The 18285-nt window shown below is 41.7% G+C and overlaps 2 protein-coding genes across 8 annotated transcripts in view; one reads left to right on the plus strand and one right to left on the minus strand.

The window, feature by feature from the left end:
- Positions 1-18285, plus strand: part of KCNC1 (potassium voltage-gated channel subfamily C member 1) — a 123667-nt gene that overhangs the window by 92755 nt on the left and 12627 nt on the right. The window contains exons 3-4 of one of the 6 annotated variants that reach the window (XM_059848975.1): positions 9210-9398; positions 11362-13542. The exons of 1 other annotated variant lie outside the window; for it this stretch is intronic. In XM_059848975.1, coding sequence (XP_059704958.1) covers positions 9210-9398; positions 11362-11498 — 326 coding nt within the window. In that variant the 3' untranslated portion in view covers positions 11499-13542. Of the gene's footprint in view, positions 1-9209; positions 9399-11114; positions 13543-18285 lie in introns of those variants that run through there. 4 more of the 6 variants (XM_059848971.1, XM_059848970.1, XM_059848974.1 and 1 more) reach the window with 4 other exon arrangements.
- SERGEF (secretion regulating guanine nucleotide exchange factor) overlaps positions 10697-18285 on the minus strand; it is a 152240-nt gene continuing 144651 nt past the window's right edge. For both annotated transcript variants that reach the window (XM_059848977.1, XM_059848984.1), the window contains exons 11-12: positions 13562-13687; positions 10697-10830 (exon numbers count right to left, since the gene is read on the minus strand). In XM_059848977.1, coding sequence (XP_059704960.1) covers positions 10712-10830; positions 13562-13687 — 245 coding nt within the window. In that variant the 3' untranslated portion in view covers positions 10697-10711. The remainder of the gene's footprint in view (positions 10831-13561; positions 13688-18285) is intronic.

Here is an 18285-nt window from a genome sequence, read left to right on the forward strand (position 1 = left end):
TGTCACCTCACTTCAAGAAGTAGTACCTGTCAAGGGTGATATTCTCTGGGAGTGACGTTACTATGTTGGCCGAGTTAGTACTGGGAGAGACGGTCACCACCGTCACTGGAGTGCCTTTCCTGGGGGACACGGCTTCCTGGAGGGACCCAGGTCGACACGGTGGTGAGTAAATGTTGAAGAGGTAGGTTGGGTTGGAAGGATTCTGCATAATTCATGTAGCATACTAAATTCTGCTCTCCTGCCACTGTAAAGTCCTTCAGTACTCAGAAGAGCTTCATAACAACTTTCAAAATATGCAGTAATATAAAAACCAGGAAACTAATAAACATACCTAGATAAAGATATTGATTTTAATGGCCTTAGAATATTGGGGTAACTAAAATAAAGTTGTTATATAGGAATCTTAATTCTTTTACATGTTCACATTTCTCTCTTTTTTCTCTTTCTCTCTTTCGCTCTGTTTGTTAACATTTACTTGTTATTGCTCTACGTTGCTTGCGACTTGTGTATGTTACAGACTGTCACATTTTATTCTGTGAAGTTTTTCTCCAATTCCCATCAACCTGAGCTCCATGTTGGGCAGCCGAGGAGATTACAATACAGTTCTTTATTGCAAAAGAACCAGGAATGTCACAGACTATAGGTAACTTCACTGAGGTTGTGACACAAAACCTGATGCGAGGTATTAATGCAAAGAGTAAGTACTTGGTATGAAAATAGAGCTATTTAGTCAAATTACTTTCTTTTTTTTCAGATAGTCTGCATGGGAAAAATTAATTTTCATTACTCTCCAGAAGAAAACACTCTCAAACCTACCAATCTAGGATTCTTGTCACTCTCATTTGAAAACCAATGGTGCCTATGTCAACATATCATCACTCATTTTCAAAGGCTTACACCTATATTTTCTATGCTGTTCTTCTCTATGCTAAACTTCCTTTCACACTCTCCAAGTCATCATTTCATAATTTTGTCATCCTTTGTCTGTGGTTTATTATCTCTTCTACATAATTCTTCTTCTAATGTAATATAGTTATATCCCTTTCACTCTGAGGACCTGATTAAATATCAACAAAAATTAGTCCCCACCCATGGGATTCACATTTCTTAATCCTGTGTGAGGCTCTGTAGCCTATAAAATTGATTTCTGTAGCCAAAGATTTCTGGCACAGAAGCATAATTGTTACTTTGCTGAATGATGTCCTGAGCAAAGCATTTTATTTTACAATCCTCCCCAATTACTCCCATAAACTAGTTTTAAAGAATTGTAAAAAGTAGCTGATAGATATTCTGATAGTTTTCCAGAGGGACAGCATGAAGTTTATTGCTTATTCTTAATTGTCAGGAACTCAGAAGTCACTATAGTCATGTACCAGCCCAAGAAAAGCTTGTTTGTCTCAGTATGAAGCTCCTTTACTACCTGATTTGCTGTTATGCTCTGACCCTCTCTTAATAAGTGAAGAAGCACAGCAGAGTTTCCATGAAGTCCAGCATAAAAGAATGCAATAATTTATACTGATGCAATTGATGAGTGGACAATGAATGTTAATGCAGAGTAAACACTATCCAGGCAACTAAAACAGACACAATTTGCTAACACAAGTGGAATTTGACTTCAAGAGACTCAAGAGAGTTGGTAATTTAACTGTAAGTACTTCCTTTCCATGCAACATCTCAGAGAGAAATCAGGGAATAACACAATTCTTTAGGTTGAAAAAGGTCTTTAAGGTCATCAAGTCCAACCTCTAACCCAGCACTACAAGTCCCACCACTAAACCATGTCCCAAAATGAAACATCCACACAACTTTTAAATAAGCCTGGGGATGGCAACCTGACCACTTCCCTGGACAGCCTGTTCCAATGCTGGACAACCCTTTTGGTGAAGAAAAGTTTCCTCATATCCAATCTAAACCTCTCCAGCTACAACCTGAGGCTATTTCCTTCTGTCCTATGACTTGTTACTGGGAGAAGATCAGCCCCCACCTGGCTCCAGCCTCCTTCCAGGCAGTTGCAGAGAGCGGTGAGGTCTCCCCTGAGCTTCCTTTTCTCCAGGCCAAACACCCCCAGCTCCCTCAGCCTCTCCTCACAGGACTTGTGCCCCAGACCCTCCACCAGCCCCATTTCCCTCCTCTGGACTCACTCCAGCCCCTCAATGCCTTTCTTGCAGTGAGGGGCCCAGAACTGGGCACAGGATTCGAGGTGTGGCCTCACCAGTACAGGGGGACAATCGCTGCCTGGTCCTGCTGGCCGCACTGTGGCTGATCCAGGCCAGGCTGCCCTCGGCCTTCTTGGCCACCTGGGCACTGCTGGCTCATGTTCAGCTGCTGTCAGCAGCAGCCCCAGGTCGTTTTCTGCCCAGCAGGGTCCCAGCCCCTCTGCCCCAGCCTGTGGCCCTGTCTGGGGCTGTTGTGACCCAAGGACAGGCCCCGGCGCTCGGCCTGGCTGACCCTCACACAGCCGGCCTCGGCCATCGCTCCGGCCTGTCCCGATCCCTCTGCAGAGCCTTCCTGCCCTGCAGCAGATCAACACTGCCACCCAGCCTGGTGTGTCTGCAGCTGGCTGAGGGTGCCCTCCATCCCCTCATCCAGAAAATTGATAAAGATTTTGAGCAGGACCGGCCCCAGCACCGAGCCCTGGGGAGCACCACTGGCACCGGCTGCCAGCTGGATGGAATCCACTCGCCCCCAGTCTCTGTGCTCAGCCATCCAGACAGTGTTTTACCCAGTGAACAGTGCACTTTTCCAAGCTATGAGCACACAATTTCTCTAGGAGAACACTGTGGAAAACCTTTCCCTCATCAAGTGGGTCACCTTGTTATAGAAGGAGATCAGGTTGGCCGAGCAGAATCTGTGTTTCCTAAAGCTGTGCTGTCTGAGCCTGATCCCCTGGCTGTCCTGCATGTGCCACAGGATGGCACTCAGGACAATCTGCTCCGTGACCTTCCCAGGTACCAAGGTCAGGCTGACAGACCTATAGTTCCCCAGATCCTCTTTCTGGCCACTCTTTTAACTTGGTGTCACATTTGCCAAGCTCCCCAGTGCGCCAGTACTGCTGATAAAGGATGGAAAGTGGCTTGGTAAGCGATTCCATGAGCTCCCTCAGTACGTTTGGGTGGACCCCTCTGGCCTGAAAACTTGTGTCTTAGTGCTCACTGACCATTTCCCCTTGGATTATGGGAGATTAATTCTGCTTCCTATTCCTGTCTTTCTGCTCAGGGGACTGAGTACCCAGAATAAAACTGGCCTGACTATTAAAGACTGTGACAAAAAAGGTGTTATATAGCTCAGCCTTTTCCTCACCTTCTGTCACCATATATTCCCCCTGCATCCAATAAAGGATGGAGATTCTCCTTAGCTCTCTTCTTGTTGCTAATATATTTTTAGAAAGATTTTTATTGTCTTTTAGGGCAGTAGCCGGATTGAGTTCTAGTTGGCCTTTGGCCCTTCAAATTTTCACCCTGCCTGACCTCATGACATTCCCTGTAGTGATCCTGAGCTGCCTACCCCCTCTTTCCAAAGGTGAAAGTCAACCTTTTTTTTCCCCTGACCTCCAGCCAAAGCCCCCTGTTCAGCCAGGCTGGTCTCCTTTCACTAGCTAATTCTTTGGCACATAGGGACAGCCTGTTCCTGTGCCTTTAGGATTTCCTTATTGAAAAATGTCCAGCCGTCCTGACTTCTTTACCCTTCAGGATTGCCTCCCAAGGGACTCTGTCAACCAGGCTCCTGATGTCTGCCTCAAGAAATTCAAGGTAGCAGTTCTGCTGACCCCCCTCTCTTACTCTCTAGGACTCAAAAACTGTATAATTTCATGATTCCTGTGCCCAAGACGCCTCCAACCATCACGTCACCCACAAGTCCTGCTCTGTTCACAAACAACAGGTCCAGTGAGGTATATTCCCTAGCTGGCTGACTAGGGAAGTAAAATCTAGGGATATAAAGTCAATGTAGATTTTCAGATAGCAAGCAGCTCTTAACTCCTCCACAAATCAAAGTTAATATCTTTGAATACTTGAATTCCTACTCCTAATTTCATCATAATCATTTGCTTAGCGCAAGAATTATGAGGCAAAAGTGGTGCTGCAAAACCAGGATGCAAAAAGGAATGTAAAATCCTTGCTTGCTTTTTTTTTTTTTTTTTTTTTTTTTTTTTAAGAAAAAGACAGCTGGGAAAATCTGTCCTCCAGCAGCCTCACGGCTGCTCTACTTCCCACTTCCAGATAAGAGCCTTGTAGCTAAGAAAAGCTAGAGCACAGCAATTCTCCACCCTCACCTCAGCTGTGCCACCCCTGCTCCTGTAGCTTTCTGTCACGATCCCAAAAGCCAGGGAAACCCATCATCCCAAGAATTTCCCATTGCCAGCAGAGTATGACACAGATAACGTTTGCCACAGTAACAACCCTTTTACATCACCAGGAGAGTGTGACAGGACTGAAATACAGAAGAGGAATTAACTCATGGAACACATACCAATACTTTCTTCAGGGAACCAGCTGGATTAAAGGTCTCTGCTCTTAGAGAATCTCATGGAGATCCTTCTTCATAAACCTCTTCAGGCAGCTACTGTAAACATTAGTGACACATTTAAAATGAAAATGACCGTCATGTTCTGAAAAAGAACCAAAGGACACTCAGTTGATCAGGAGTGGGACTATCCACAAACAATAATAATGGCAGTCCCAGGTTTGGATCAGGACTATAAGAGCACAGTTGAGATCTAGAGAAGTGGTAGGTTCATTTTTAGGTGTACCTGGGGTGGGGATTACTCAGAGAAGATTTCCTCACCAGCAAGTTCTTCATCTTCCAAGAAACTTACTTTCCTGGCCCTCTTCTCAGCTGTTCCTGCCTGCTTCCTTCCTGTCAAACCCTTCCCTTGAAACAGGCTGCAAAGCTCTGAAGTCACCCAATGTCTGTTTAGGAAAGCTGTAGGTATTCAAGCTCTGTCCTTATCTCTTTCAATCTTCAAACAAGAGTAGGAGCACGACTGTCTCTGTTCTTCTGGAGGAAATTGAAAGTGACCTCATTTGACCAAAAAAACAAAACTATGTCTCTTATTTGCTGTGTTTCTGATCTAGAGCTGAGAAAACCCCATTTTCTTGAGGAGAATCTGGACAAATCTGTCCCAGTGCGTGTGTTCAGACATCGACTCGTGGGTGACTATGCTAGGATACCTTGCTATGGATTGTGGGGTTTCTCTCTGCTCTGTTTCAGTCAAAGTGATCCTGTAAACACTGAAAATTATCTCCTCTGAGAGTACCTTTCAACTCATCCAGTCTTTGAAGTAAGTAATGACTGCACAGGCCTGTAAACACATGGGAGACTAAGATGTGGGGGTTTGGGGGCACAGCTACAATCCTGAGATGAAGCAGTGAGAATTGCCACCACCCCTGACCCCAACATGACTTCTGACAATACCTACAGGGTAGGCCATGAACTTGTTTCTTGGCAGCTGTTGGAGAAGGGCAGTGTTTGCTCCAGGGAAGAGGACTGGGGGGACTTCCCCCGTGCAGGAACCATTTCAGCACAAGTGCCACATTTCTAAGCATAGATTGAGGTCAATAAACGCATCAAACAATTATGTGCACTGATACTCTGAACATAAGGTGCAGTTCAAATAGTTGGAGAGTCAGCGTCAGACTCCTGATTATAATCAAAACCAGCAGCACTGGTAAAACCACTGTAACAATTTACAACCATTTGCTGTGGCCAAAGAGATGAGTAATGAAGTAGCAGGTACATGGGCAGCTCTACTGTGCTTCTCCACAATAAGCAGAGTACACTAATGCAAAATCCAGCAGTTCTCCTAAGTAGAGATATTTTTCAGAATTCCTTCCCCCCATTTTGAAATCCAGCATTTGCTTGGAAACACACAAGGCATTTTAATGTACTTTTCTACGAATGAAGAGGGATGAGATAGGGGAAAAAAAGCAAGTGGAAACCACACAAATGATGTAGTTGTGACACAAACTACTCACCTGGGAAATATGCTGAACATTTTCTTCAGCCTCTCATCCAAATCTCTGCAGGAGAATGCTTTGAGCTGGTGCAGTTAGCTAGGTATTCACAGATAGGACAATTAGGGAGATAAGGTGCCAAGCTGAGAGTCAGAAGAATTTGTTGTAAATAACCTTTTACATAGCAGTAGGCAAGTCACCTCACTGCATGATAGTTTTACCCATCTGTAAAACAGAGATGATAATATTGACTTCTCTTCATAGAACAGAACCGAAAGAACAAAAAATGCTGTATGAGCTTCATTCAGATTCTGCTAGCAGGGATGGGAGGATCCATGAGTTTGGTAGGCCAGAATCAACTTAGAAGTTTTAAGCACCTAGAAATAGTTGTCATTAGTATGACTGGACTCAGAGTCACCAGACAGCAACCCTTGCATAGTTTATCTTTCACAGGGTCAGTCTTGAGAAAAAGCAAACATGCAAATGGAAATTTAATAAATCAACCTGAAATAATGTAATTTCATTCCATCTTTTGACCTTATTCCTAGAATTGTTCAGCACATCAATCTGCTAGTTAAAACAACAGGAACTTCTAACTGTGGACTGATGGCATCAATGACATTTATGTTTTTTTTACTCCTGTAACAGACTAATCACACCCCTCCAGAGAATTAGGTGCTGTAGCCAGTGGTTTGGAACACAACTATTCTACTTAGCACTTACTAATATCCACCAGCAACAGATGCAGTGCTCTGTGCTGGTAATTTCTCTGCCTCCTAAATATTCACCCAAGTTGTCGTTGTGGATTAGCTGGCTATCCAGAATGTGATCCCTAAGGCATGGCCCGTGACTGTAATGTTCAAGGGACACTAATAGGATAGTTCAGTAATTTGCCCACATCTCCAGCTACTCTGTTCTCTTCCTCTTGAATGGAAATAAAATAACAAGGTTGTGGAATTTTAACGAGCATAGAGGAAAAATCACCAGCGCTAAGGGACCCTGAAGAGGCTGTAATAGGAAGTTCCAGCTCGAGCTACTAGAGATTTATAATGCAATTTAAGAAATTAATTTGAAGAGGGTCAATTTTGTTGCCATTCAAGCACAACAGAGCCTGCAAGCTGCTTCCAAAAGAATCAATGGCTGTTACCAGTGAGCAGCCTGACCCACAAGCACTCTGCTCAGACTTCTTTTGAGCTCCTGAAATGGATCCATTTGCCCTCGATCACCAAGAATTTCACTTGCAGACCTGGGCTCAGGAGCAGCAGTGGGTGTCCCAGAGATTTCAACGCAGAGCTCTGCTGACTCAGCTGCTTCCCTTATTTCAGGATTAGAGCCACCAGCTTGTAGCAGTAGAGGCTTATGAAGCAGCCCAGTTCTTTGCTCCTCCCCAGGAGGACTGCAGCTCTCCCCAAACACAGTTAAGTGATTTTTAAATACACAGCTCAGTACCTGCAGTGTCACAGTTTCTATGGCAGCCGTGCCAGGTTTTTATTCAGAGTGGTATTAAATAGCAGTGATTATTATGAACAGAAAGGAATTGCGACTCAGTGAAACCTTAAAATTTTAGAATCCTATTAAAATTAGTATCTACAAGTATCAAAATGCCCCTAAAGCTTTTGCCACATTTTTAAATGTGTTAGAGACCTAATTATTTCATTGCTCACAGAACAAAACAAAACATTACTACATCCCTCTCGGGGAAAATAATTGGCTGATTCTGCACAGAGAAAAATTGAAGCAGAGGTGAGATGTGCAGCAAAGACAGTTTATGTTGTGACAAACCAGTGACATCGAAATAGAAGAAAAATAAAGGCCCAGAATGCAATTACTGGTGCGATAGATGTATAGTGCGTGTCATGTACACCTCTGTGTGTGTGTGTGTGTGTAAAGTAACAAACATAACTTGAAAACACTTCTGCCTTCTACTCACCTGTTGTCCATCAGAGGATCAAAATCACACCTCCAAACCCTACCTAACTGTATGTTTTTTTTCCTTGAGGCTTGTTTTATTAGTTGGCTTCGAATACTTGCAAATTTAATGACAATATTATATAGCATTTAGAACAAGCTAGTACATGAATGTAGAAGGGGAACTGAAATTAATTGTATCCATTGAATTTCTTTCCTTAAAGACTTGCAGGATCACCCATTGCCTTACAGTGTCTAGGTAATAAGCATTGTGCAACCGAGGTGTAGGATGCTGCCAGTACCACTTAGTTGACATATCTTAGCATTTGTGGAGCTTCAGAAAGCACATTTTGACTGTTTTTCCTTCCCTTCAACCAAAATACTCATACTGAGCTGTGCCATATTTCGAGTATATTCTCAATACACTAATTTGCACTTTAAAACCCTAAAAAAAATCCAGCACTAAACAGCACTGGAAATTGTTTTATAAATAAAAACCAGTCACACAGAGAAAACATATGATTCTCAGTCTATCCTCATGGGAATGTGTGGAGCAAAATGGGCAAATCTGACAACCTATTGTCACTATTTACAGCCAAGAGTAAATTTTACTCTATCTAGTTTCCAAATTCATGGCCTGCTGTAGTGTTTTGTGTACGTAGTGTCCTGTGCTGGCATTGTAAATATTGTATGTGTTTCAGAGGAGAACATCAGAAAATGGATTGGGTTTTCTTGAAATCCACGTTCTGCTGTTGTATTTCCATACATAACGTACTCTGTGTGTCTAAAACGTGTACAGCCATTCTGCATGACTGATACTGGAAATGCTATAAAACCATCTGGGTAAATTTTGGGGAGGGGAAGAGCAGGAATTTCCCCCTCAGTAATACTGCACACGGGTGTAAACCAGCACAAACAGAATATACTCAAATACTCAAACACAACTCTCAGTCCACTGCCTCTCCAGAGCTCTGAGCGACAGTAGGCTCCATGACACACAGGTCATCCATGCACCATCCAATGTCATGCAAAAACATACTCTGATTTCTAACCGCGGTCTTCTGCTCGCAGGACTAGGAACCACTGCACACCCCTTTCTGAAAGGGCCCCTCAGTGCGGACGTACGGGTGGCTGCTGTCACACCTAACGGGATCATCTTTTGTTTCTCCTCCCACTTAACAGACTTTATTTTATTTTGGTGCAGTGCACATGAACGCAGTGTCTAGGACAGATGTGCTACCTTTTAGAGTGTCTCTATAGAAGTCTTTAGCTGTGAACCCTTAATTTGCAGCTGGAACTCTAATAAACAGTGCATAGTGTTTCAATAGCCTTCTGCTTATATGTTTGAAGATTCGAAACTGAATGGTGAGGTGGCCAAGGCGGCGCTGGCAAACGAAGACTGTCCCCACATAGACCAGGCTATTACGCCTGATGAGGGCCTGCCCTTTACCCGCTCTGGCACTCGGGAGAGATATGGACCCTGCTTCCTCTTATCAACCGGGGAATATCCCTGCCCGCCTGATGGAGGAATAAGAAAGGGTATGTAGCTGGGGCCCTGTACCACATAGCTAGCAACCGGTTTAAATTACTAAGAGAAAGTCAGCTTAGCTGTAGCACGCAATAGTGCGCTTGCTGTAGAGATGCACGTTTGGGCTGGAAACCACCACCTGATGTCTGCATTTGGAGTTTCTAACCTATTTCTTTCAGAAAGAAAAGCCTGAGGAGCTGTAACTACCCCGTGCAGCTATGCTAGGCAGTTGAGTCTTCCATCCCAGCTGGTGCAGGAAGCTTTAGTGAAGGATGCTCTACGATGTCCTTAAATTAGCCCATCCTGTAAGGAGAGACCAATTAATGTATCATAGCAATGAAGCTTTGCCACTTGGAAAGCTCACAGAGCTTACCAGACTCTGAGGAGCAGAGACTTGGGGGTGGCAGACAGAAGAGATGAAACACAAAAGCAAAACATACTCAAGAAAATAAGAAATTATTATTTAGTGACATTAAGGGAGCACTAAAATAAAATATTTGGATATTCATAGCTGATTAGTTCAATAGAGAAATAAAAGCATGAATAGCTGTGGCCACAGGTTTCTTAAAATCAGAAAATAATCCATCTAAAATCCTTTCATAAATAAATCATTATTAGTTAGTTTCTCAGACTTCTGACAGGTACGAATCTCTCAGAAGTAGTTTGCTAATGGCCAGAATAATCTATTTAGCAACAGAAGTAAAATCCCATTTAAAAAGCTTTCCCTTCTTAAAAGAGACTGTTTTGCTTAAATAATTTAATGTGAGGCAACCATACAACCCCAAATTTAGAGCTACATCTATATGCACCAAGGCTAATAAGGAATGGGAAAATTGGAAAAGAACTCACTCTCTTCAAATCAGTGTTTACCACTGGTGTACTGTATATAGTATAAGATAGAGTCAATATTTTAAAACTGCAAAGATTGTATGACATAACCATACACTGAGTATGGAGTATGAAATTCCCATGTGCCATTGTATGATGGGCAATAGTTATAGTAAATGCCAGTTATAGATAGTGTATGTATTTATAAGTCTAAAGCTTATCATCAACAAAGATATAGTAGGACCACAAGACTTTCATATGAAAGTATATCCTCTAAAATTTACCTTTGTAGCAAAGCGTTTTACTTGATTCTGTATTGGATAAGCATTGGCCGTGTTCATTCAGCCTGGGCGAGTTCAGGTGGTTCCAGTGGATCAGGGGAACACTCCAAATGGCACATCCTTTGGGATGGGGAATGTATGGTTTTCACGATGCACTGCAACCTCCTCTCGTTCCTGAATGAAACAGAGGCTGGTTGGCTAAAGAGTAATATACGTCAGCATATTGTTGGCCTGTTTGAAACATGTTGAGAGCATCTTAATTGTTGTTCCAACAGAATTTCATCCATAGTTTGTGCAACTCTCTGTACACTTGCTGAGCTGTTTACGTGCATGCCTGAAAAAGAAGGGTGGGGAGGGAGGGAGGGAAACTGAATGCATGCAATTTTGTTTTCTTTCTTTTTTTTTTTTTTCTTAATGCTGAGAACAAAGGAGTAGTATCTCTACAGCAACACATTCAATTTTATGAATTTTGCTGCCTTGTCCCCCTCCTGCTCCACAAAGATACCACAAACCTTAATTTTGCCTGAGGTCACAATGCATGAAGTGGAAGGGAGAGGTTTGTGTGAGTGTATGACGGAGACATAGAAAATCCCTCCCACTGACTCTTCTTTTTTTTAGGGTACAACCATGTTGCTGCCTGTAGGATCAATTACATAGCCTGACCATCTTGAGAAATGATGATTTTTTTTTTATTTTAAATTTTTTTTTGTATTCCAACGGCCTTCTGAGTCATGTTGCAAGTGATACTACTCTCGGCATGTCCGTGCATGCAGATGCTATTGAACTGGCTACAATGTTGACCTCATTCTTAGTCCATTCTGTCATTGATCCAATGCTGTACTTTGCATTTTTCTTTTAAATGAAGGTTACGAAATGTCACGGAGCCTTAACAGCATAGCTGGCATAAGTGGAAAAGCGATAGGATTATCCTCAGTGTCTGCGCCCTACAGCTCTCCTAGCCCAGTGAGACGTTCTTGGTCTCCCATCCCATCTATTTTGTAGCATGGATCAGTAGCAGAGAATGGTCTAAAAAGCTTTACTTTCAATTAGCCTATGCGATGTTGCATATAGTCCAGGTGACTAAGTCTGAAGATGCAATGTCTCACAGTAGCACCCCCTGCAAACGGTGTTACTTCTGATGCTTAGGTGACAACACTCCTAAATAGCACTCAGATGACAATAGGCAGGCATTGGCGTAGTACTGGTGGGCCATACGTGCTGCATGGTATCACAACATAGGATGAAGGGTAGATGCACCAGATGGCTTCCTTCCTGGTGCATCCCGCTAGCATATGCTGATTGTGGCTAATGGTGGATCTACTGGCTCTGTATGGAATGGGTTAGGCGTTTAGTCGATGCTGAAACATGCCAACGATGGAAGATTTTGCTTTTCTCAGGATATTTTTGAGCCATAGGAACCCTGCAGGAGTTTGAGCAAACAAGCACAGTAGGATGAAACTTTGCATGGGCACCTATTTTAAGCTGAAAGCAATACTCAGACACACTGTAGAGAGGTCTCAGTCTGGCTGACTGCATGGGAAAAAAATCCTGTTGAAGAAGAATATGGCTGCCTCTGCATGTAGCTATTTCACCTTTTCCTCCTTCCTTTAACACTAAGATGCCAAGCTTGATGTGAAAAGCGCAGGGAAGAAGCTCAAGTACTGATTGTATTCTTTACATGCAGATCTTTGCAAAGAAAGTCCAGTCATTGCTAAATATATGCCAACAGAGGCAGTCAGAGTGACCTGACAAGGCAAGACGGAGATGAACATTGATGGCTAATAAACATCTCTGTGGAACTGTGCAGGCATAGAAGACCTTCTCATTTGGACAAAGTTAACTCGCTCCATGCAGGTTTTATGGATGATTCTTCGTGGTTCTGGAGTTGTACTAGAGATGCAGGCTTTTTCTACGGCCAAAATGTAACAAAACTGTAGAAGATCTTTTTTTTTTTTTTTAATCTATTTTTTTGTTCCAAAGCATGACTTGCATGAAGACAAAAATGAAAATGAAAAAAAAAAAAACAAAACCAACAAAGCAAAACAAAAAAACACACACACAAGAAACATGGCAAATGTATGATTAAGGAGAAAAAAGGAAAAAAAAAGGCAAAGTTATATATTTTCTTTCAAAGCTCTTTACTTTTACATACATTGTTGTAGCAAAAATGTAAAACATTATAAAACTGTACATTTCTTTGCTATGGATCGCTTCTTTTTGTATACAAGATAAAGAGTAATGGTTTTAAAAAGTGCAATCAGGCAGTCATCGGTCATATTGACCACGCCTTCACAGTTCATCACACCGACATGGAAATCAAGAACTTTTAATCCAACTAGAAGTGTATAAAAATAAGAAAAACTTTTTCCTGTCTGTTTTTGTTGGCATGCTTGTGACACATGGGACCTTCCTTCGGACCTGACAGTATCAGCTGGTTAATTTTCCAGCTCTGGTTATGTTGTATTTTATTGATGTATAGATCCAACGTAAAGACCCTTCATAAATTGTTCATATTAAGTAATCAGTATGAATTTTAAACAAAAGAGGTGTTATTTTAAAACTGGGACTTATAGTACAAAATCAGGAAAATACTCAAGTATAAATGGTCTCAAAGTTTAAGAAACAAGACAACAGCATTGTATGCAATTTAGTACTGAGTAAAATGCATGCACAATGTTATGCAAAACAATTCTAGCATGAAAATAAATTTTGTATCATGGTTTCAGTGCCTGCTGTATAGTGTAAAGGGGAATCCTTTTCTGAAGCAATCAGGGGTTTCCAGAGACTTGCTTCTAAAATCTTGAATAAAATACAGTGTTCTCAACAGAAATGTAGGAGAAAAGCTTGGTATTGCTTTGGTTCTACAATGCTAATTTTGGTTAGTAGATAATAAATGAAGCCTGCAAACACTTGATACAACCAATGTCTAAAGAATTCACACCATTAGTAATTTTACAAGGGAAGACTAAAAACCCCTATAATGATCTAGGTATCTTCCTTTTCCCTCCCCAACAATAATAAATGTTTGTCTTTTTAGCTGATTAAATGAATTCAGTTTTTCTTACTTCTTCGGGCCCCGTCCTTCACTTGTTCATCACTGAGCCACACCAGCCCACCTGATCCGAAACGGAAAGAAATCCAGGTGTCCGAGTCACACTTGATTTGCCACACAAAACATGCACCAGTAAGATCTGAGAAACACAATGGGATTAAGTTTCATTTTAGATGCTACAAATGACGACTATGGACTATGTGCCAACAGCATTCTAGTTGCCTGAGCATTTTTGGTAAAGTACTTCTATAAAGGAAGGATACACACCTTTATCCTCATGTGAGGAACTTCTAAAGAGCTGGCAATCTTCTAGGCAACCTACAGCATCTGCAACTACTGATGGGAATGGAAATGTAAAGGAATAGTATCCCCACAGTCTGAAGGAAGTAGAGATTAAACCCCAAAAAATCCCCAGAAGAAACACTCATGGCTCTGGTAAGTGCTAAATTATACACAAAAAACCCCAACTGCAGCTGGACCTTGTCATTACAAAACTCTGCTCCAAAAGAAACACAGGGAAGACCTCAAGCTGTGTTTTAGGAATAAAGGAAAGGCTGTACATAATTAGAGAACTCCTTTGTAGTCCTTGATACAGTATTAAGTACTTGATTTCTACTTTAGTTTCTCCCAACAACTATTATTCTCACACTATTTCTATGCTGTCATTCTCAGAAGATGAATTTCTTACCTCCAGAGGTAAGATCCAGATTCATCCAGGATTTGCTTAATGAACAACTTTTCCTCTTCTAACGTATTAAGAATCCAGAAATAGATTTATCTGCCCCATTTTTTATTTAACACTGACTCAAGGGCCCAGTGCTAATTCTCCATTACCATAAGGAATACCAACAATTCAGCCCTGTAAATCCCATGTAGGTCTTCACCTTCCACTGCACTTTACATCTATTTGAGCTTTAGAGAACAGGCCGGGTACAACTGTCATTCTGTGCTACATTTTACATTCCCCACTCTCGTTTTCATTTAGGCTCCCCTCTCTGCTCATTCTGATTCAAGGTAACTTTGTCTTCTGGGTGACTTCTATAAACCCTTCAGAAACAGAACCATCCACTGCTCTTCGAGAGATGCTCTAAAGCTTAAGATCTGTTTGACCCCAGAGTTGCCCTTGCACAACAACCGTAGCTCTGACAACACAGGGTGAGAGGGAAACAAGAGAAGTGGAAAATCTCAGAAGTTGTTGCATTGAATCCTAAGGGAAATTTACCACATCGTCCCAGCTGCCTTGCAGTTAAGGAGCTTTTGCTTGGGTATTATGATTAAAACATTAATTCCTTCATGCCTGCCCCCTCTCCCTACAGGATGTACATGTCTTTATTAAAGCTTTAAAACTATCCATGAGGGTGGATTCTGACTTCAGGCTTCAGTAATGCCACCAGCTACTTCTGAGTTCACACCATTGCAAGTAAGAGCAGACGTTGGTTTTGCAGTTCAATTATACTCTGCCTGCTTCCTGCTGTAAAGAAACATCTGTGTTTCCTCCTCTGTAAGCTCAGCTTTCAGCAGTGAGTTCTCAGCTCTAAGACCCAGTGCTGGCCCTTCATCTGAACCCACTGGCAATTAATTAGTGGCTTATTAATTGCTAACATTTAAAGCTCAACCACACCTTTTACATACATAGCTTTTCCTCTGACTGCATGAAGGTACTCGTTTTTTCTGGACCAACCTGATGTGTCTCCACAATTGCAATTTCAGACAGAAGAAATTTCTGAGAAGAGGTTTCTGCTTTCTCACTCCCACAAAAAAAAAAAAAAAAAAAAAAAAAAAAAAAAAAAAAAAACCAGCTAAAACCGCTGTGATAACAGTCAAGCGCAGCAGTCATTAATCTGGATAAAGTGATTTTTCATGTAAATTGCCTCCTCTCTCCTTAACGTTTCAGGGCCAAAAAGAAAATACATCACTGAAACAAATGTCTGCTAGGACAAATGAGCTGACTGAAATACAGAAGAGAGCAAGCAGGGCTAAGGCAAGAGCATTCAAAAAAGAACTGAGCACAGAGCTGCTTACAAAAAAGTTATCCTGAAGATATTACCCTACCAGTTTGCATATCCCTTTCATAATTTCAAAACAAGGCAGTCTACTTTTCTGCTTTCCATATAAGTCCTGGAAGGAATTTTGCCTCTGAGCTCACATACAAACTTCACTTCAGGAAAATATACTTAAATTATGCACATTATTTTTAAGTCACTCACTTGAGTTTGGACATAAAATACCTGCATGTTCAGGCTCCCAAAGCCTCTGTACTCATCTAGGACTCTAAGTGCCCAGTTTTTCCTCCTAGGGCAATACAAATGTTCATTTGCAATCAAGAACAATATTTGAATTCAAACTGAACCGAATGTTAAAAAACAGGTCCAGAACTGCATCTCTTGACTTTCTTTATCTGACAAAGCAAATCCTATAAGAGGATATCTTCCCTGTCTCAGCCTGGCAAAGCCAAGTTTTCAACTCTCAGCATTCACTTGAACATTTAAAAAACTTCATGCAATTGTATAGGTCCAAACGTCTCCAGGCACCAAATATTAAAAGCGTGTGCTCCAAGGCTTCCCTCATTTTTCCTGCTGCCCAAGCTAGAGATTCCTTGGGCAGCAAGAGGCAAAATGTTACATTTGTGTTAGCTCAGCTGTCACTGAGCTACCTGGAGTGCCTCTGGACTCAAAGGGCTTAGTAGGGATGACACAACCTGTGCAGAGGCTGCTGACTATGAGTCACAGCAGCACAAGAGCACACAAGGCTTAAGCCCAGGGAAAGCAGCTCAGAAGGGGCCACGCTTTGCTGGGGTGGTGTCAGTGCAAGTGGGTGACTGGAGAAAAGGCAGTAGCTCAGGAGGTGGGAAATGAGAAGGACTCAGGATGAGTTTGGAAAATGGGTTATGCAAGCAGGAGCAGTGGAAACAGCAATCAGCAGTGAGGGGGAATCAGCAAGGAGAGAGGGAAAGAATGGCAGTGAGATTAACTCAAAATAATCCTCAAGAGCCACAAGCCTACAAGGTAATCTTGGCCTGGGACTCAGGAAATGGGAATTTTATTCTTGACTCCCCTGTGGACATGCTGGATTACCTTGGTTGGACCAATTTAATTTTTTTGTGCCTCAGCTTCTGTTTCTGTGACATTAGCTGTTTTTAAAGTGTTCTGATGTCAAAAGAGGACAAGCCATATTTAAGAAGGAATAGTTATTATAATCTACTCAGAATTAAGGCACCAGAGGAGAGGAGCATCTCTTCATTATTAAAAAGATGCCATATTTCCTTGTCTGCAGAAGAACACAATGCCCCTGTAGGAATCCCTTTTCTTTTGTACTTTAAAGCAGAGAATTATTATGGAAAATGATTAAGCACCCACACAGTTAAAATGACAGAGCATTTTCATTACTGATTGGCAACTCCTCTTCTGCCCTAATTTAGGTACCACATGTCTTCATGCATTCAAATCAGTAAAAACAAAACAAAAGCTAAACTCACTTGACATTTGCAGCCAAAATCTAAAGTCATGTCAGAACATTAAAAATCTCCCAATTCTTGGCCTCACTTCTAAAAAAAAAGAAAAGTAAAAATGCAGTCTGCTAGCAAAGTGTTCACATATACTTGAAAGAACTCTGGTGACCAGGGAGTACTGGAACAATATTGAATTGAAATTCTGAAACTCCACTTAGAACTCTCAACCCCAAAACCTGAAGACAGAACTCCCCCCCAAGACTGCATAGTATCTGGATAATCAGGTGGTCTACAGGCAAAGCAGCTGGAAACAGATGAGGAAGTTGGAAATGAACAGAGAGAGATGCTAATCAACACAGGAATTGGACTCACACTCCACCCCTACCAACCTGCAAAGGTACATCGGGAAATGAGACAAAATCCAACATGCCACAAAACAAAAATGCCAGAGAAAATTTTGCAAAATAAATGTCACCCCTGAATTTTCTCCTCTTTCAGCCAGCTTTTATTCAGGAATATCTACTTTGTTGTTTTTGTTTCCAATCAAGCTGAAGAATGTGTTCTCCCAGAACTCTAAATTTATGCTTCCTCACTCTCCCACAAGGAAACACGTGGTTCATCCAGGCCATGATTCAAATACAGAGACTATTTTCACTGCTGAATATTTTCAGTCACATACTCTATTTTGATGTTTTACAGAGGCACTGATGAGTAAAAACTGCTGCTGCATTAAAAACAGGTGAATGCTGAGACAACTGACTAATGAACCTGAATGAAATGCACAAATAGCTCAAGACTGTGCCTGACTTCAGTCCTTTAACACCTAAATGGGTTACAAAAAACAACAAGGGCTCTACACATGCAGTTCCTCCAAATTAACTTCAAAGGCACATATGATACAGACCTACATCTTCAGTTATACTCATCCAGTAGAAGGCCATTTCCATAAAAGCAAAGCATTTAAATTCAAGGCTATTATTCTTGCTAACATAGAGCAAAACATGCAAGATCAGCATTACTGGGAAATAAGAACAGCACAAAAGCTAAAGCAAAAGAACAAAGCATGTATTGCCTCTTTTTTGCACATGTATCAAGATATTAATATGTAAAAAGTGGCCAATTATTTTTGTGTCAGCTGGAGTTGTCAGCAAGTTCCATGTAAATGCCACTTTTCTAATGTGCACATTTTGAACTACAATCAAAACCACACAAAATTATTCTTAACCCCAAGCTGTATCCATTCCAAGCCTTTGGAATTTTCAGCTCGTAGTAAATAGCATAAGCAGGAG

This window comes from Haemorhous mexicanus, chromosome 6, assembly GCF_027477595.1.
Source record: "Haemorhous mexicanus isolate bHaeMex1 chromosome 6, bHaeMex1.pri, whole genome shotgun sequence".
In the NCBI taxonomy this organism is placed as follows: Eukaryota; Metazoa; Chordata; class Aves; order Passeriformes; family Fringillidae; genus Haemorhous; species Haemorhous mexicanus.